Source organism: Dendrobates tinctorius, unplaced genomic scaffold, assembly GCF_039654945.1.
Source record: "Dendrobates tinctorius isolate UK_male_01 unplaced genomic scaffold, ASM3965494v1 ptg000221l, whole genome shotgun sequence".
Taxonomy (NCBI): Eukaryota; Metazoa; Chordata; class Amphibia; order Anura; family Dendrobatidae; genus Dendrobates; species Dendrobates tinctorius.
The window spans coordinates 31,370-51,868 of NW_027361888.1; the positions used below are offsets into that span (position 1 = coordinate 31,370).

The 20,499-nt window shown below is 48.3% G+C and overlaps 1 protein-coding gene across 1 annotated transcript in view; it reads right to left on the bottom strand.

Annotated features, from left to right (window-relative positions):
- Positions 1-545: 545 nt before the first annotated feature.
- LOC141058930 (uncharacterized) overlaps positions 546-20,499 on the bottom strand; it is a 37,502-nt gene continuing 17,548 nt past the window's right edge. Inside the window, exons 3-4 of the mRNA XM_073555144.1 lie at positions 900-1,049; positions 546-770 (exon numbers count right to left, since the gene is read on the bottom strand). Coding sequence (XP_073411245.1) covers positions 546-770; positions 900-1,049 — 375 coding nt within the window. The remainder of the gene's footprint in view (positions 771-899; positions 1,050-20,499) is intronic.

The following is a 20,499-nucleotide window of genomic DNA, read 5'->3' on the forward strand; positions in this document are numbered from 1 at the left end:
TCACCCTGAAACAAATATTATAAAAGTCACCGACAGATGGAGAAGTCCCATCTATGATCAGCTCTAATCCTGCCATCTCCACCGTTCTCATTACACAAGTATAAAACATATAATACTGGTCGATAAAACAAGACTGAGCACAAGACCTTCACAGCCGTCTACACATCATAGGGGAGATCTCCTGACACCTTCTCTCCATCTACCTGATGATCCTGAGGAGCACTGGGATCTTCTTGGTTACAGTCCTGTGGAAGAAGAGGACGGGGACATCTCTCTGGTGTTGTCCTCTTACTGGATAGATCTGGAGGAAACACATACAGGGACTGAATTCATTCTCTACATACAGATAATTATAGGCCGTGTGTATTTAGTCCTGTCTATTACCTGGTGATGTGAGGGGCTGAGGAACCTCCATTATGACGTTCTTGTACAGATCTCTGTGTCCTTCTAAATACTCCCACTCCTCCATGGAGAAATAGACAGCGACATCCTGACACCTTATAGGAACCTGACACATACAATGATACCGTCATCCCCCGATCCCTTCATAGTGTTACTGTATAATGTCCCAGCATTCCCAGCAGTGTCACCTCTCCAGTCAGCAGCTCAATCATCTTGTAGATGAGTTCTAGGATCTTCTGGTCATTGATGTCCTCATGGATCAGGGGGTGAGGTGGAGGCACCGTGATTGGGTTCAGGGGTCTTCCACATCTCTCAGACACAGGGTCCTGACAGCGATCACTAGAGGTCTTCTTCACCACTGTGTAATCCTGGTTATGGAGAGACACATTAATAAATCTCACTACAGACATTTCCAGAGTTCTCACCTCTCCAGTTCTGTCCATCTGTTATTCCCATAGATAAGAATGATGTAATGTGACGTCATCAGAATCTCTCACCTCTCCAGTGAGACGGAAGAGGATCTCTAGGGTGAGGTGTAATATCCTCTCCGCCATCTTGTCTCTGTCCATATCCGTCCTTGATGGGTAAATCAGGAAAATTCTCTTTTGTAGAAGATCTTCACTGAGAGGATCCGATATTGTAGAGACCTGAATGAGAAGAAGATGATCCGATGTAACATCATAAGAATCCTGTGTAATAATACACTTACTGGAGATAATAAGGGAAACATATGAGGAGATTTATTATCTTACAGGGTTTAGTTTTCTTCCCTGACATCTACTAATAAAACCTATATATTTAGGCCACAGACAACAAGCAGTTTCCTCCTCGGAGTCGGCAGCTGAACACGTTCCTCATAGACTCATCTTCCATAACGCTAATTCTCGTCTCATTACTGACACTGGAATCGGCATTAGCAATACTGCAGGAGATATTCATTACACGCGACATGAGAAATAACTCCTTCATGATGAGGACGACATCTTCATCTTCTACTGCGGCTCTAGAGACAGATGTGGCCAGAGTCGGTCACTGCCTCCATCCCCACCGGCCGTCTATATGAAGGTTTCCCGTCTTCCCCGCACTGGAATCTTCTCTCACGTTAGATCTCAGCTCTGAGTCACACACAGAAGTTTGAGGCTTTTAGAAAAGAATTTTTGTTTCCACAAACACAACGGACAGAAATGATCTGATCCCAAAGTCTCCATGTACAGTGATTTATGGGGATTATTTCTGGCCTTAGGCTTTCCTATATTACAAGAAAAACTCCAGAAAAAGCCGATATTAAAATGTTTCTAAAGAAAAATTGGCTCCAACAATTCTTGTAAGAGAAAAAAAAAAAAAAGCAAAAAGCAGAAGACACTTTTTATAATTTTTAACATGGAAAACATTTATTAAAAATAAATTAACACTTTTGTGCCCCAGAACATAGATGTACACCGCAGGGACGGCACAGAGGAGGCTTCAACAAAAACCCTGACAGTTTAACCACTTGCTGCTGTAAAAAGCAAACATGGCATCTAAGAAGGTGTGACAGAGTTTGGCTGAATGCCCCCCGCCTCCAAGTACTCGATAGTATGGGGCGGCCTAGTGACTCCGATACTTACATGCCTAATAATGGGGTCTGGGCTGCAATGTATGAAGGTCTATTAGGTCGGGCCAGAGGCAGCGTCCAATAAGTTACCTTATAACGCCCCCATACACATTACACTAAAGTCCCATGAAAGCACTGATTTCGGGGGGTTTGGCCGACCATATAATGTATTTGGGGGCCTCCCGACAGATGTCAGGGCAGAGAAGGATCCGGCATCCTGAATTTCAGAGGATAATCCGTTTGTTCTTCCTGTAGATAATCCTCCTCTAGAGGAGTCTGGAGACGACTCTCTCATACAGACCACAGGAAAGCTGGAATATTTGTGTGTATGGGGGAGTCGGGAGAGATCGCCGTCTGCCAAATGACCGTTCAGCCAACTCTGATCTCATGTGTATGGGGCCGTTAGTATTACACTGACAGGCAGTGATGATACACGGCACTACAGTAGTACAGGGCATCACCGGAGCCATCAGAGGCTTGTATGTTGTATGATCGCACTGATCAGAGGGGTTTAAAAAAGGTTTAAAGAGGAAAAAAAAAAATCACTGTTTCAGCAACAAGAAATATCTGTCACTATATGGAAAGCAGAGTCACTGCACAATGTTAGTTACGTCACGTCCATAACTACTTTATTATACTCTATTATCCTGTACACAATGGAGTAGATAGAAATCACAGATCCCAAAAAAAAAGTAAAATTGTCATTTTTTCCTTCCACATTGCTTAAATTCCTCTCACACTATCCGAATTCAGATATTGTCCTGTCAGAAAGGAGAATACAGGGAGCGAAAGGGTTAATAGGACTCACAGGAGGAACCGGCCCAGAAAGCAGAAGGTCCAGGAGTGTCCGCCACATATATGACTGCTCTGTGCACAGGACCTGTGATGAGGTCACAGGAGGGGAGGAGTCAGGGGTCACATGATCAGGAGCCTCAGTGTGTGCAGGACTCAGTGTGCTGGAGCGCTCCCGATAATCAGCTGCGTGTGTCTCTCTGTGTGATAGTCACAGCACCTGCATGGAGGGCGACACATGCAGCTGATTATCGGGAGCACTCCAGGGATCCGGGGTCCCGATGCAGCTATTCGGTAAGTGATATTAGCCAATAACAACTTCTCTGACGATATTCGCTCATCTCTAGTAATAACAGCTCAAAGAAATTCACCGAACTTTTCATTAAGTTTAATAGCGACACCCTATTAAATATTGAGCACCAGCGGGATGAAGCATTGACAGCGGCATGTAAAAGTGTGGGCGCCCCGGGTCAAAATGACCGTTATTGTGAGCAGTAGTAAGATGAAGATGAAATGATCTCTAAAAGGCCGAACCTCTAAGATGACACATGGCCTTTGTATTTTAGGCAAAAATAATAATAAAAATAGATATATATAGATTTTTTTACAATTTCATAATTGCAAAATGGAAAAAGGGGCAACGCAAAACTTTGGGGACCCTTGGAGATTTGTGTACTGAGATAATTTTGACCAAGATTTCACACCTTAATTAGCTTGTTAGGGTTATGGTGAGATCACATGGTGACCAGGAGCCACAGTCTGAGGAAAGGGCTAAAAAGCCTTCACTAGACCCCTGTACAGCTGTATAATGAGGCCCAGGCTTTATAGTGAAGGGACAGGAGTGAGGGCCTGTTCCCAGGAGCTACAGTCTGAGGAAAGGGCTAAAAAGCCTTCACTAGACCCCTGTACAGCTGTATAATGAGGCCCAGGCTTTATAGTGAAGGGACAGGAGTGAGGGCCTGTTCCCAGGAGCTACAGTCTGAGGAAAGGGCTAAAAAGCCTTCACTAGACCCCTGTACAGCTGTATAATGAGGCCCAGGCTTTATAGTGAAGGGACAGGAGTGAGGGCCTGATCCCAGGAGCTACAGTCTGAGGAAAGGGCTAAAAAGCCTTCACTAGACCCCTGTACAGCTGTATAATGAGGCCCAGACTTTATAGTGAAGGGACAGTAGTGAGGGTCTGTTCCCAGGAGCTACAGTCTGAGGAAAGGGCTAAAAAGCCTTCACTAGACCCCTGTACAGCTGTATAATGAGGCCCAGGCTTTATAGTGAAGGGACAGTAGTGAGGGTCTGTTCCCAGGAGCTACAGTCTGAGGAAAGGGCTAAAAAGCCTTTACTACACCGCTGTACAGCTGTATAATGAGGCCCAGACTTTATAGTGAAGGGACAGGAGTGAGGGCCTGAGCCCAGGAGCTACAGTCTGAGGAAAGGGCTAAAAAGCCTTCACTAGACCCCTGTACAGTTGTATAATGAGGAACAGGCTTTATAGTGAAGGGACAGGAGTGAGGGCCTGATCCCAGGAGCTACAGACTGAAGAAAGAGCTAAAAAGCCTTCACTAGACCCCTGTACAGCTGTATAATGAGGCCCAGGCTTTATAGTGAAGGGACAGGAGTGAGGGCCTGTTCCCAGGAGCTACAGACCGAGGAAAGGGCTAAAAAGCCTTCACTAGACCCCTGTACAGCTGTATAATGAGGCCCAGGCTTTATAGTGAAGGGACAGGAGTGAGGGCCTGTGCCCAGGAGCTACAGTCTGAGGAAAGGGCTAAAAAGCCTTCACTAGACCCCTGTACAGCTGAATAATGAGGCCCAGGCTTTATAGTGAGGGGACAGGAGTGAGGGCCTGTTCCCAGGAGCTACAGTCTGAGGAAAGGGCTAAAAAGCCTTCACTAGACCCCTGTACAGCTGTATAATGAGGCCCTGGCTTTATAGTGAAGGGACAGGAGTGAGGGCCTGTTCCCAGGAGCTACAGTCTGAGGAAAGGGCTAAAAAGCCTTCACTAGACCCCTGTACAGCTGTATAATGAGGAGCAGGCTTTATAGTGAAGGGACAGGAGTGAGGGCCTGTGCCCAGGAGCTACAGTCTGAGGAAAGGGCTAAAAAGCCTTCACTAGACCCCTGTACAGCTGTATAATGAGGCCCAGGCTTTATAGTGAAGGGACAGGAGTGAGGGCCTGTTCCCAGGAGCTACAGTCTGAGGAAAGGGTTAAAAAGCCTTCACTAGACCCCTGTACAGCTGTATAATGAGGCCCAGGCTTTATAGTGAAGGGACAGGAGTGAGGGCCTGATCCCAGGAGCTACAGACTGAGGAAAGGGCTAAAAAGCCTTCACTAGACCCCTGTACAGCTGTATAATGAGGCCAAAGGCTTTATAGTGAAGGGACAGGAGTGAGGGCCTGTTCCCAGGAGCTACAGTCTGAGGAAAGGGCAAAAAAAGCCTTCACTAGACCCCTGTACAGCTGTATAATGAGGCCCAGGCTTTATAGTGAAGGGACAGGAGAGAGGGCCTGATCGCAGGAGCTACAGACTGAGGAAAGGGCTAAAAAGCCTTCACTAGACCCCTGTACAGCTGTATAATGAGGCCCAGGCTTTATAGTGAAGGGACAGAGGGCCTGTGCCCAGGAACTACAGTCTGAGGAAAGGGCTAAAAAGCCTTCACTAGACCCCTGTACAGCTGTATAATGAGGCTCAGGCTTTATAGTGAGGGAACAGGAGTGAGAGTCTGTGCCCAGGAGCTACAGTCTGAGAAAAGGGCTAAAAAGCCTTCACTAGACCCCTTTACAGCTGTATAATGAGGCCCAGGCTTTATAGTGAAGGGATAGGAGTGAGGGCCTGTGCCCAGGAGCTACAGTCTGAGGAAAGGGCTAAAAAGCCTTCACTAGACCCCTGTACAGCTGTATAATGAGGCCCAGGCTTTATAGTGAAGGGACAGGAGTGAGGGCCTGTGCCCAGGAACTACAGTCTGAGGAAAGGGCTAAAAAGCCTTCACTAGACCCCTGTACAGCTGTATAATGAGGTTCAGGCTTTATAGTGAAGGGACAGGAGTGAGGGCCTGTTCCCAGGAGCTACAGTCTGAGGAAAGGGCTAAAAAGCCTTCACTAGACCCCTGTACAGCTGTATAATGAGGAGCAGGCTTTATAGTGAAGGGACAGGAGTGAGGGCCTGTGCCCAGGAGCTACAGTCTGAGGAAATGGCTAAAAAGCCTTCACTAGACCCCTGTACAGCTGTATAATGAGGCCCAGGCTTTATAGTGAAGGGACAGGAGTGAGGGCCTGATCCCAGGAGCTACAGACTGAGGAAAGGGCTAAAAAGCCTTCACTAGACCCCTGTACAGCTGTATAATGAGGCCCAGGCTTTATAGTGAAGGGACAGGAGTGAGGGCCTGTTCCCAGGAGCTACAGTCTGAGGAAAGGGTTAAAAAGCCTTCACTAGACCCCTGTACAGCTGTATAATGAGGCCCAGGCTTTATAGTGAAGGGACAGGAGTGAGGGCCTGATCCCAGGAGCTACAGACTGAGGAAAGGGCTAAAAAGCCTTCACTAGACCCCTGTACAGCTGTATAATGAGGCTCAGGCTCTATAGTGAGGGGACAGGAATGAGGGCCTGTTCCCAGGAGCTACAGACTGAGGAAAGGACAAAAAAGCCTTCACTAGACCCCTGTACAGCTGTATAATGAGGCCAAAGGCTTTATAGTGAAGGGACAGGAGTGAGGGCCTGTTCCCAGGAGCTACAGTCTGAGGAAAGGGCAAAAAAAGCCTTCACTAGACCCCTGTACAGCTGTATAATGAGGCCCAGGCTTTATAGTGAAGGGACAGGAGTGAGGGCCTGTTCTCAGGAGCTACAGACTGAGGAAAGGGCTAAAAAGCCTTCACTAGACCCCTGTACAGCTGTATAATGAGGCCCAGGCTTTTTAGTGAAGGGACAGAGGGCCTGTGCCCAGGAACTACAGTCTGAGGAAAGGGCTAAAAAGCCTTCACTAGACCCCTGTACAGCTGTATAATGAGGCTCAGGCTTTATAGTGAGGGAACAGGAGTGAGAGTCTGTGCCCAGGAGCTACAGTCTGAGAAAAGGGCTAAAAAGCCTTCACTAGACCCCTTTACAGCTGTATAATGAGGCCCAGGCTTTATAGTGAAGGGATAGGAGTGAGGGCCTGTGCCCAGGAGCTACAGTCTGAGGAAAGGGCTAAAAAGCCTTCACTAGACCCCTGTACAGCTGTATAATGAGGCCCAGGCTTTATAGTGAAGGGACAGGAGTGAGGGCCTGTGCCCAGGAGCTACAGTCTGAGGAAAGGGCTAAAAAGCCTTCACTAGACCCCTGTACAGCTGTATAATGAGGTTCAGGCTTTATAGTGAAGGGACAGGAGTGAGGGCCTGTTCCCAGGAGCTACAGTCTGAGGAAAGGGCTAAAAAGCCTTCACTAGACCCCTGTACAGCTGTATAATGAGGCCCAGGCTTTATAGTGAAGGGACAGGAGTGAGGGACTGTTCCCAGGAGCTACAGTCTGAGGAAAGAGCTAAAAAGCCTTCACTAGACCCCTGTACAGCTGTATAATGAGGCCCAGGCTTTATAGTGAAGGGATAGGAGTGAGGGCCTGTGCCCAGGAGCTACAGTCTGAGGAAAGGGCTAAAAAGCCTTCACTAGACCCCTGTACAGCTGTATAATGAGGCCCAGGCTTTATAGTGAAGGGACAGGAGTGAGGGCCTGTGCCCAGGAACTACAGTCTGAGGAAAGGGCTAAAAAGCCTTCACTAGACCCCTGTACAGCTGTATAATGAGGTTCAGGCTTTATAGTGAAGGGACAGGAGTGAGGGCCTGTTCCCAGGAGCTACAGTCTGAGGAAAGGGCTAAAAAGCCTTCACTAGACCCCTGTACAGCTGTATAATGAGGAGCAGGCTTTATAGTGAAGGGACAGGAGTGAGGGCCTGTGCCCAGGAGCTACAGTCTGAGGAAATGGCTAAAAAGCCTTCACTAGACCCCTGTACAGCTGTATAATGAGGCCCAGGCTTTATAGTGAAGGGACAGGAGTGAGGGCCTGATCCCAGGAGCTACAGACTGAGGAAAGGGCTAAAAAGCCTTCACTAGACCCCTGTACAGCTGTATAATGAGGCCCAGGCTTTATAGTGAAGGGACAGGAGTGAGGGCCTGTTCCCAGGAGCTACAGTCTGAGGAAAGGGTTAAAAAGCCTTCACTAGACCCCTGTACAGCTGTATAATGAGGCCCAGGCTTTATAGTGAAGGGACAGGAGTGAGGGCCTGATCCCAGGAGCTACAGACTGAGGAAAGGGCTAAAAAGCCTTCACTAGACCCCTGTACAGCTGTATAATGAGGCTCAGGCTCTATAGTGAGGGGACAGGAATGAGGGCCTGTTCCCAGGAGCTACAGACTGAGGAAAGGACAAAAAAGCCTTCACTAGACCCCTGTACAGCTGTATAATGAGGCCAAAGGCTTTATAGTGAAGGGACAGGAGTGAGGGCCTGTTCCCAGGAGCTACAGTCTGAGGAAAGGGCAAAAAAAGCCTTCACTAGACCCCTGTACAGCTGTATAATGAGGCCCAGGCTTTATAGTGAAGGGACAGGAGTGAGGGCCTGTTCTCAGGAGCTACAGACTGAGGAAAGGGCTAAAAAGCCTTCACTAGACCCCTGTACAGCTGTATAATGAGGCCCAGGCTTTTTAGTGAAGGGACAGAGGGCCTGTGCCCAGGAACTACAGTCTGAGGAAAGGGCTAAAAAGCCTTCACTAGACCCCTGTACAGCTGTATAATGAGGCTCAGGCTTTATAGTGAGGGAACAGGAGTGAGAGTCTGTGCCCAGGAGCTACAGTCTGAGAAAAGGGCTAAAAAGCCTTCACTAGACCCCTTTACAGCTGTATAATGAGGCCCAGGCTTTATAGTGAAGGGACAGGAGTGAGGGCCTGTGCCCAGGAGCTACAGTCTGAGGAAAGGGCTAAAAAGCCTTCACTAGACCCCTGTACAGCTGTATAATGAGGCCCAGGCTTTATAGTGAAGGGACAGGAGTGAGGGCCTGTGCCCAGGAGCTACAGTCTGAGGAAAGGGCTAAAAAGCCTTCACTAGACCCCTGTACAGCTGTATAATGAGGTTCAGGCTTTATAGTGAAGGGACAGGAGTGAGGGCCTGTTCCCAGGAGCTACAGTCTGAGGAAAGGGCTAAAAAGCCTTCACTAGACCCCTGTACAGCTGTATAATGAGGCCCAGGCTTTATAGTGAAGGGACAGGAGTGAGGGACTGTTCCCAGGAGCTACAGTCTGAGGAAAGAGCTAAAAAGCCTTCACTAGACCCCTGTACAGCTGTATAATGAGGCCCAGGCATTATAGTGAAGGGACAGCAGTGAGGGCCTGTGCCCAGGAGCTACAGTCTGAGGAAAGGGCTAAAAAGCCTTCACTAGACCCCTGTACAGCTGTATAATGAGGCCCAGGCTTTATAGTGAAGGGACAGGAGTGAGGGCCTGATCCAAGGAGCTACAGTCTGAGGAAAGGGCTAAAAAGCCTTCACTAGACCCCTGTACAGCTGTATAATGAGGCCTAGGCTTTATAGTGAAGGGACAGGAGTGAGGGCCTGTGCCCAGGAACTACAGTCTGAGGAAAGGGCTAAAAAGCCTTCACTAGACCCCTGTACAGCTGTATAATGAGGCCTAGGCTTTATAGTGAAGGGACTGGAGTGAGGGCCTGTGCCCAGGAGCTACAGTCTGAGGAAAGAGCTAAAAAGCCTTCACTAAACCCCTGTACAGCTGTATAATGAGGCCCAGGCTTTATAGTGAAGGGACAGGAGTGATGGCCTGTTGCCAGGAGCTACAGACTGAGGAAAGGGCTAAAAAGCTTTCACTAGACCCCTGTACAGCTGTATAATGAGGCCCAGGCTTTATAGTGAAGGGACAGGAGTGATGGCCTGTTGCCAGGAGCTACAGACTGATGAAAGGGCTAAAAAGCTTTCACTAGACCCCTGTGCAGCTGTATAATGAGGCCCAGGCTTTATAGTGAAGGGACAGGAGTGAGGGCCTGATCCCAGGAGCTACAGACTGAGGAAAGGGCTAAAAAGCCTTCACTAGACCCCTGTACAGCTGTATAATGAGGCCCAGGCTTTATAGTGAAGGGACAGGAGTGAGGGCCTGTTCCCTGGAGCTACAGTCTGAGGAAAGGGCTAAAAAGCCTTCACTAGACCCCTGTACAGCTGTATAATGAGGCCCAGGCTTTATAGTGAAGGGACAGGAGGGAGAAAAGTGGGGAAAGGAGCCAGAAGAGCCAGACTGCCCATCACTAACCTGCAGAGCCGCACTCCACATATATGGCTGCTCTGTGCACAGGACCTGTGATGAGGTCACAGGAGGGGAGGAGTCAGGGGGTCACATGATCACCGGAGTGAAGACGCTCCATGGAGCCTTCTCCTCAGTCAGTGACATTCCCGCCATTATTCGCCCCTCACTACTGGCACAATTACCCCGCGCCGCCTTCTCTACACAGTGTTATGTGTGGAATGTAACGTGTGATTTCTCTGGAGGGAAATAGACCCCACACATGAGGGAATTATCACCAGTTACCGGCCGTCTACTATATGGCGGCATATGATTGTGCTATCGACTCCACTCCAGGAGCTAAAATGCCCAAATCTCGTTTATTTCCTCCCTTCCAGAGTCCAGCTGAGGCTCATATACGGCCATGCTCCTCTCCAGTCACCGTGGGGTTTGGTAGAAGGATGGAGGGTTGTGCCTGTGAGTCACGCGTCACCTTCCCTATCCTTTACCCCTTATACCTGACCTGTTTATCCAATTTTCTGGAGCTAAATGGTTTTACAAACTCACCGTGAGAGGGGAATATAACCTTATAAGTGTACGTCAGGGAGACGAATGGAAGACCGCATTCAATACACCTGAGGGGCCGATATAAAACCTGATGCTGCCATTCGGGGTCACCAATGCTCCGGCAGTCTGTGAAAATGTCATTCATTGTATTATTCCTCACTGATTGGTAGATTTGTGGTAATTTTCCTGGATGATATATTGAGTTACTCCCGTCCTCTGGAGGAGCATGCTGAGCATGTCAGACAGGTTCTCCAGGTTCTACGTGACAACTATTTATTTGGTAACCTGGAGAAATGACAATTTGTGGTCCAGCAGGTCCAGTTCTCAGGACATTTGGCTTCTGCATTGGGGTCTCAGATGGACCCCGTTATGGTCCCAGCAGTTCCTTCATTGGTTTGGACTATAAGCCGCACTAGACTATAAGACGCACCCCAAATTTTCAGAAGGATAATAGGGCAAAAGTTAATGTGTCAAATGGGGTTCTGGCCCACAGTCCGAATTCAGTAAACCCGGGGGGGGGGATCGGCAGCGCTGGTGGAGCCGGGTCACAGGAGATGTTCGGGGTTCCGGCGATGATCTGACTGATCCCAGGCTGGTGCAGCAGGAGCCTCTGTAACATTTGTATTCTCACTGAGGCCATTTGGAGTAAGGGGGTTTAGTTTATAAATCCAGAAGATTTCTTCCCGATGTAGTTGTCCAATGCGATTCTGACCCTGTGGGGGAATCTCCTCTGTGGGGAATATTTTCAGTTGTGTGGAATCTTTCTTGTGTTTGATGGTGCAGTGACGTGAAAGCCCATGTTGGAGAAAACCCTATGGAGTATTGGGACGGTGTGAGTTCAGCCTTTTGTGGAGGGGTTGGGTCATCCTTCCCACATATAATTTCTGGTATGAGCATATAATCACGTATGTAACATAACTGGTGGAACATGACATGGGAGTTTTTAACAGGAAAATTTCACCAGTAGAAATAAGGGTGAATTCAGAGAGACCATGGCAGATCGAGTCACAGCAGAGGCAAGTTTTCAGATTGCATGTAATGATTTTATTCGGGAGACAGGCGATTTTTAGCAAATCTTCCTTCTTCTCTTTTATGTTTCTTGGTGCCAGGACATTTTTCAATGATGGAAGTCTTCAAAATGTCAAAAAGGGATTGCTGGGTAATGTTTTTCCCACCCCAGCTGTCTGACATGCTCATGATGCTCCTGCAGAGGACGTGAGTAACTCAATATATCATCCAGGTAAACTACCGCAAATCTACCCATCGAGGAGAAAAAAATGAAATTTTCAAAGACTGCCGGAGCATTGTTTAATCTGAATGGCATCACCAAATTTTCAGTATGCCCCTCCGGTGTATTGAATGCGGCCTTCCATTCATCACCATTGTGTATACGTATAAGAGTAATCATAAGGAGTTGAAAGAATTGTCACCCAGATCCTTCTTGCAATTTTATTCCATGGTGAAACGAGACATCAAACCATATTAGAGTGCGGCGTGCAGGTAGCAGAGAGCTATACAGATGAGAGAGCCTGACGGACTACGGCCGTTTCGCACTTGCTTAGCGCTTCTACCGGTCCATGCTTGTCAGGGGGTCACACCACTTCCTTATAACAAGGGTTAGGGAATGGTTAACTGAGAAGTGCAAAACATTTACAGTGAGTACAGTGAAATGATTAATATAAAAAATTATAAGAAATATAACATAGATCACAGCCACATAGACATATTCAATGTATCACTGAGGCCAAGGGGAACTTGTGCATCGCAATCCACAATCCATGCTGCTTCTCTTGTTAGTAGTATTAAATCAACTAATGATCCCAAATAACTTGTGTTATTAAAATTAGTAAAATCCACGAAACTGTCACTCACAACTCTCCATCAAGACATAGAATTGACAGGTAAAACACAAGAACTAAAATAATAGAGAAATTGCAATTTTATTAGAAATATCATTTTTTTTCATATCACATAAAATGTATTATTAAGCGATTAATAGGGGGGTTTGAGGAGCGCGGCTTTAGACATCGCACATGGAAGTTTGTTTAGAATTGTTTCTCTGCAGCCCAGTGGTGTATCCAGGGGGGGGCAGCCGGGGCAGTTGCCCCGGGCGCAGGAAGCAGGGGGGCGCAGTCGGGCCGCCCGGCCGCCTAATGCAGCGGTCTGCAGTGTCTCCCCCCCCGGCGGCTGCGTTCTGCCGCTACCAGTCCTGGGAGTCGACTGTTCTCTGTGTCGGCTGTCAAGCTGACAGCCGATGCAGAGAAGGAGGCCACGCCGACTCCCAGGCAGCAATTGTACTTGGCGTCTATACAGACACCAGTACAATTGAAGCTCTGACCGCCGGGTCAGAGCGACGTCAGCAGCGTGATAAGGTCATGTGATCACGCTGCTGACGTCACTCCCGGCGCCCAGAGCGAACGCTGGTGGTAAGTGTGCTCCTCTGTGGAGCTGAAGAACCACCGAAGATGGGAGATGGGGGGGGTGCTCATGAGTGGAGATGGGGGTTAATGAGCGGAGATGGGGCTTAATGTGGGAATGGGGGTTAATGAGTGGAGATGGGGGTTAATGTGGGGATGGGGGTTAATGAGTGGAGATGGGGGTTAATGTGGGGATGGGGGTTAATGTGTGGGGGTTAATGAGTGGAGATGGGAGTTAATGTGTGGGGGTTAATGTGCGGGGGTTAATGAGTGGAGATGGGATTAATGTGGGGATGGGGGTTAATGAGTGGGGGGTTAATGTGTGGGGGTTAATGAGTGGAGATGGGGGTTAATGAGTGGAGATGGGATTAATGTGGGGATGGGGGTTAATGAGTGGGGGGTTAATGTGTGGAGATGGGGGGTTAATGAGTGGGGGGTTAATGTGTGGAGATGGGGGTTAATGTGTGGGGGTTAATGAGTGGAGATGGGATTAATGTGGGGGGTTAATGAGTGGAGGGTTAATGTGGGGATTGGGGTTAATGAGTGTGGGGGTTAATGAGTGGAGATGGGGGATTAATGAGTGGAGATGGGGGATTAATGAGTGGAGATGGGGGATTAATGAGTGGAGATGGGGGTTAATGTGTGGAGGGGTTAATGAGTGGGGATGGGGGTTAATGTGTGGGGGGATTTGGAGTGGGGGTACATAATGTGTGGGGGGATTTGGGAGTAGGGATGAGGGGTTATTGAGTGGGGATGGGTGTACTTAATGTGTGTGGGGGATTGGGGATGGGGGGATTTGGAGTGGGGGGTACATAATGTGTGGGGGGATTTGGAGTGGGGGTACATAATGTGTGGGGGGATTTGGAGTGGGGGTACATAATGTGTGGGGGGATTTGGGAGTAGGGTCGAGGGGTTATTGAGTGGGGATGGGTGTACTTAATGTGTGTGGGGGATTGGGGATAGGGGGATTTGGAGTGGGGGGTACATCATGTGTGGGGGCATTTGGAGTGGGGGTACATAATGTGTGGGGGGATTTGGGAGTAGGGACGAGGGGTTATTGAGTGGGGATGGGGGGTACTTAATGTGTGTGGGGGATTGGGGATGGGGGGATTTGGAGTGGGGATGGTATTTAATGTATGTGGGGAGATTTGAGGACACAAAATGAAGAGTATGTATGAGGAAACAGTATGGGGGATGGGTGCAGACAGTAAGGGGTGCGAACGGGTGAATGCATGTGGACACAGTATGGGGAGTCGGGGATATGTGTGAGCAGACAGTATAGAGAGTGAGGGGGTAAATATATGAGGAGACAGTATGGTGAACAGGAGGGATGTTAGAGGAGACAGTATGAGGAGGGAGGGGAATAGTATGAGGTGACAGTATATTGCAGATATTTGTATTTAGGGGCATTATAATGACACTTCTATCTTTAAGGGCATCGTGTGGGGATTTGCTGCAGAATACCGGAGAAGATGGAAGTCTACAGAGACGGCTGTGGATGAGAAAACTCATCATGGGGTCTGGACAAGAAGAAGAAAAGGAGAACGACTGCAGAGATGACGTCATCTATAAGGTACCTGGATGTAAATATTTGTGATACTGACTAATTCTCATGTTTTTGTTAGGAGCATTACAGGGGTTGTCCAGGTTTGTGCTGAGTCTGCAGTCATTCTATGTGACTGCAGACTTCTGAATTCTCACAGTGCTCACTGAACGCTGTTAGGATTCTCTCGTGCCGATAATATACATACATGCGGTCACATGCTGACTAGACATGTGTGGCCTCACTCAATGAAAATGAACAGAGCGAGGCCGGGCACGTCTAGTCGGAATGTGGCCAGAAGTATATAAATCACATACTTGTGCTGACATGACTGTACATCGGCAAGGGAGAATCCTAAAAGTGTGCAGTGCATTAGTTGTGAGATTCAGAAGCTGCAATGTCAGGATTCAGCTCTGCAGGTTCCAGTACTCATCACATGGACACCTCACTCATATGCGATTTTCATAGTTATGGTCCTGTGACAATGAGCGTCTCTTCCTGCTTTCAGTTTTTTACTGAACATTGAGAGCATTAGGGAGAGCAGCTCGTGGGTACATGACTAACTGTGCAAGTCGCATATGTACTTGGGGGGGGGTCGCCGAACCAAATTCTTGCCCCAGGTGCCAGAGAGCCTAGATACGCCTCTGCTGCAGCCTGTGTTGTGTTAGCAGCGCTTCTTTCTGGTTCTCTGCCCTTCGGCAGATGATTAGAATGACTGAATCAGTGCAGCTCTTGTATGCGGAGTGACATTGATGAGCGAGTCTTCTTGTTCTATTCACCTGTGGGTAATTCCTAGATGAAAGCACCGTCATAATTACATTCTTTTTTGGCATATTTTACATAATGCTTTATGTGACAGATAAAATTACAGCTAATTATTTAGGAAAGGATTAAAGGATTTTTTTTTATAATAATATTTATTATCTCACAAGGTGGAATATTTGTTAGCAAATTAGCAGAAATGATTTTTTTATTTCTTATTTGTATACTGTGTTTAATGATGTCTTAGCCTTATTCTTCCTTTCAAATATGGTAGACAATTGCTTAATAATAAATTTTATGTGATATAAAAAAATGATATTTCTAATAAAATTGCAATTTATGTATAATTTTAGTTCTTGTGTTTTTTCTGTCAACTCTATCTCTTGATGTAGAGTTGTGAGTGACAGTTTTTTGGATTTTGCTCTTTTTAGTAGTAATTAGAGTTGAGCGACTTTGGTCGGATCGGGTTTCGTGAAACCCGAATGAAACAAAATAAGTTTCAGATGAAACTCGTCCGACTAGAGCAAAACAAAGTCGGAGTTTCGTCCGAAACCCGACCCCAATGCAAGTCAATGGGAAATAAAAGTCGGACGAAACTCCGACTTTTTTTGCTCTAGTCGGACGAGTTTCATCTGAAACTTATTTTGTTTCATTCGGGTTTCACGAAACCCGATCCGACCAAAGTCGCTCAACTCTAGTAGTAATCTGTTCTGGTCACCGCCTTGTACGGGATAATCAGCGGGCTCAATTCCTGCAGATCTCAGCACATCGGGGTCCGCATTATGGACCTCTCTTATATCATTAATGTCACAGATCCTTTTCCTGTGTGACTGAATGGAAATGTTCTCTGAGCCTGATGTGCCGCGATCTAATAGTCTGGGCAGTATAATAATTGTCCTGGGCAGTATATGACATAAAGCGCTTGCTCTGTGCGGCCCGTGATTAGTTTATCTACCGTCATCGCTCCGATCCTCAGATTTCTCCTGTAAGATGGAGATGACAGAAGGAGCAATCCCCACAATGGAAATGGCCTCTTGGACGTCTTCCATGTAACCAGGTGACTTTATTGTTCTTCTCCTGGAATCTTTCCTGTAGCGATAAGTCATCTAAGTCACCGCTTCTTCTAGAAGTAATCGAGGGTTGTTCTTTGCTACTACGGCTAAATCTTTATCTCCTCACAAATGCCAATTCCTGTTTATCGATGATTTTATTACATTCATATTGGGATTAGGTGTAAAAGTAACAATAAACCTTTTATTATCTCGTCCTTTTTTCTGCTCTTCCTCCTGGATCTTGTAACTAGACCCACATGGGTTCCTCCATCGCTCTAGCACAGTGTAATAATGTTGGCGGATAACCTCTGTGTAATAAGTCGTCTGTCAGGTCATTCGCTTGTTGTAGGAAACCTTCTTCTCTACTATTCATTGTTCTCAGCCTCAGATACCGGCTGTATGGTCGGCCTCTTTTAGTATGTTCTGTGGCGCCCCCAGGAGTATGGCCGCCACAGTGGTTTTGCCTTCCTCCAGGGAGGGTGATGCCAGGCTTGGAAGCAGTGAAGGGTCTCTCTCGCAGTTAACCTATACATGCAACACAGTTCCACTCCAGGCCAGCAGGGGGGACTCTGAACCGGAATTAAGGGGAAGAGTGCTTTCTGAGGGCCAGGAGGAAGGAGTGGTTAGTTAGTGTGAGGAGGGTGAAGTGTGCAGATGTGGAGAAAGCACGGAGATCGAGCAGAGAGGAAAGGCTCATCTCCAGTGAGTGCGCACGAACTGGAGCCTGGTCTCCACGGTTGTATGGATACTAATGGTCCTGCAACAGACACCAGAGGAGTAGGAAGTTGTAAATACTTGACTGCCACCTAAGACTCGGAGGCACAACAGCAATGTGTGAACCAAGAGAGAAATAGCAGCTACAGCTGTCTGCCATACGAGGTATTCAGAGCAACGATAATAAGGAAGAACTTCAGTGTAACTCGGTACTGTAGACACCTCAAATAAGCGCTAGGAAGGAGACTGCACAGCCCATCTGCTGAGAGAGAACCCTGAGTTGCTTCCAGGCTAGCCTGCTCTGGTACCATCTGTAATCAGGACCCTGGACTGCATTTGCCAAGTAAAGGTACAGAAACTGCACCCCGCTGTGTCTTTGTCTGCTTCCTACCCTTCCGGCACCGCTATATCCCCATGCCAATCACATCTACACTGCCCTGGGACTACAGCTTCACCTGTGGGGAGCTTTTACATCTTTGCTGCACCATACCATCAGTACCAGCAGATCTGCATGTAGCGTCGTCTTAACACCTCCCTTGCCGAACACCACAGGTGGCATCACAAATTATTCATTCAATTAACTACATTCCACCATTCAATCTCCCTATTACTTGGGCGCCCAGGGCCACGGACCGGGTCACTGCTGCTGTGACACATCCCGCTGATACCGGCCCGGTACCGAGTACCCCTCAGACCTGGGAGGGCGACCCAACTTGGCATCACGAACAGGATTACGGAGCCCGGTGTCCAAGGGTCCTGTGTGCTATAGACTGTGTTTGTGTAAAAGACTGTGTTGGCGCCATTGCTGCCATTGACGCGCTGCTTGACGCGCGCGGGAAACCAAAGAGGCGGGCCTTCGTGGGTGTAGCCTGCCGGAGAGCGCGAAACAGTGAAGTCCCGCGCGGGAAGAGGAAAAATGCGCGCGAGAGGTGGGAGGAGCTGAGGCCTACAGCCCGGAGCCTCGAGCCTGCAGAGCGGCAGCCGGTAAGCTTGCTTAACCACCGGCGCTGGCTAACGTTAACTAGGGGGGAGAGGATGTCTGCGCCACGCAGCAATGGAGCGGCGAACGCCGCTGCCAACCCCTCAGCGCCGCAAGGAGTAGTGCCTACCGCAGCGGTCCCAATAATGCCGCTGTCTATGCCCTACCTTCCGGGAGCAGCCTGGCTACCGTAGTATTCAGGGGAGTCCCATACCCTGAGTGAATTCAAAGAGAGACTGTGCAGTTTGTTTGAAGTATACCCCCTGTCTGAAAGCCAGAAAGTGAACATCCTTATCGGACAGCTAACGGGTGCAGCACAGAGAGAGGTGAAAGCCTGGCAGGACACTGACAAAGAGACTGTTAAAAAGATTCTAGCCAAGCTGAGAAGCACCTTTGACGCCCGCACTGCAGCTGAAATCAAGAAGCGATTCTTTGGATGCAAGCAGAGAGCGCAGGACAGTATAAGGTACTATGCTCTTAACCTGCAGGAGTCGCTGGGAGCAGATAAGCAAATTGATCCTGACAGTGTGAAGGAGGAAGATACACTGTTAAAGGAGCAGTTCATTGAAGGACTCCTATCCAGTACCCACAGGACAGTTGCGCATCATAACCCTGCAAAACCCTGATCTGGACTTTGCTGATTTCAAGGACAGGGCTATTCGGGTACTGCAGGAGCCAACTGACAGCCGTCCAGCGCCCCAGAGGCGCCAGCAATCACCTACCACCAGGAAGCAACATCTTTCCCTTCCATCCCTGTGGAGGCTGATGCACAGACTCTGGATAAAGATCCAACTGAAGAGCTGTATCTTCAGGTCCAGGAGTTGACCAAAGGAATGACTGCACTTAGTAAAACTGCAGTCCCTGCAAGTGTCCTCCAAGGAGAAGATCCAGCTCGCCTCCAGTCCAGAGGATGTCCCGTGGCTCCGGAAGAAGAGGACTCCGCCACTCTGAGGGAGAATCAACGATCACTATGACCCGGACGGATGTCCCATCTGTTGTAACTGCCGCAGGACAGGCCACACCGCCAGGTTCTGTCATTTAAACGAGCAACCCCTGGGGCAGAGTGCCAACCCCCAAGAATAGGATCCCCAGGCCCAAAGAACTGGGGAGCCAAGTATGTTGGAGGGAGACCAATCCTTCCAGTGGTGATTGACGGCATCCCCATGAACGCTCTGCTGGACACTGGCTCTCAGGTGACCACCATGCCGTACATTCTCTACAAGAGGTTTTGGGCTGACTCTGAACTCACCCATGGCCCAACTGATGAACTGACAGTAGTTGACAGTAATGGCCAGTCTTTACCCCAAGTAGGATGTAAAGAAATTACTGTTAAAGTGGGTAGAGTAGAGCTAAAATCTCAAGGTCTGATAGTTGTGGATATTGATCGACGTGAATGTAATCCCATGATGACTCTTGGTACCAATGTAATTGAAAATTGTCTTTCCGAGGTTATTGTCTTGTTGCAACAGGTGGCTGAGACTGCTGGTTCCAGTGAACAACGAGTCCTGCAGAAGGAGATCAAAGCCCTGATGCAAAGACAGCAGGTAGAACTCTCTGGTGGAGAAATTGGCAGCGTCAGAGTGAGTGATGCTTTCCCCATTGCAATACCCCCCAGATGTGAAATGTTGATTTGGTGTCGGGCAGCTATAGGCCTCAGAGGGAAGGATTACCAGGCATTGGTAGAGCCAGTATATTCTGATAGCAGGCCCACTGTCCTGACAGCCAGAGGGGTAGTTGATGTACGAAAAGGGAGAGTACCTGTACGCCTCTTGAATTGAGGGGAGGAGGAGGCCACAATACCTCGGTACGCCACAGTTGCTAAGCTGCTCACTGTTAATAACAACTCATTGCAGGCAGCAGAGCCCTTGGTCTCATCCGATCAGGTGGAGGACAATGGCTCTGTGAAGCAGCTGGAGGAGTGGTGCCAGCAACTGCAGGTGGGGACTGACTCTACACCTTCATACCAGAAAAATGGGGTTTACAGAGTGACACAAGAATATGAGCGGGTATTCAGTAAACACCCACTAGATTTTGGGCAGGCAAATGGGGTTCAACATCATATCCCCACTGGAGATCATCCACCCATTAAAGAAAGGTACCGGCCTAAACCCCCAACACAATACCAATGTGCTAAGGGTATGTTGAGAGAAATGAAGGAGGCTGGGGTTATCAGAGACAGTTGTAGCCCCTGGGCAGCTCCCATAGTGTTTGTAAAGAAAAAGGATGGTACCATGAGAATGTGTGTTGATTACAGAAAAATTAACAGCATTACACATAAAGATGCCTACCCATTACCTAGAATTGAGGAATCATTAGCTGCACTTAAAACTGCTAACTACTTTTTCACCTTGGATCTCACTAGTGGGTATTGGCAGGTTCCCGTGGCAGAGGCAGACAAGGAAAAGACAGCCTTTACCACCCCAATGGGTCTCTGTGAGTTCAAC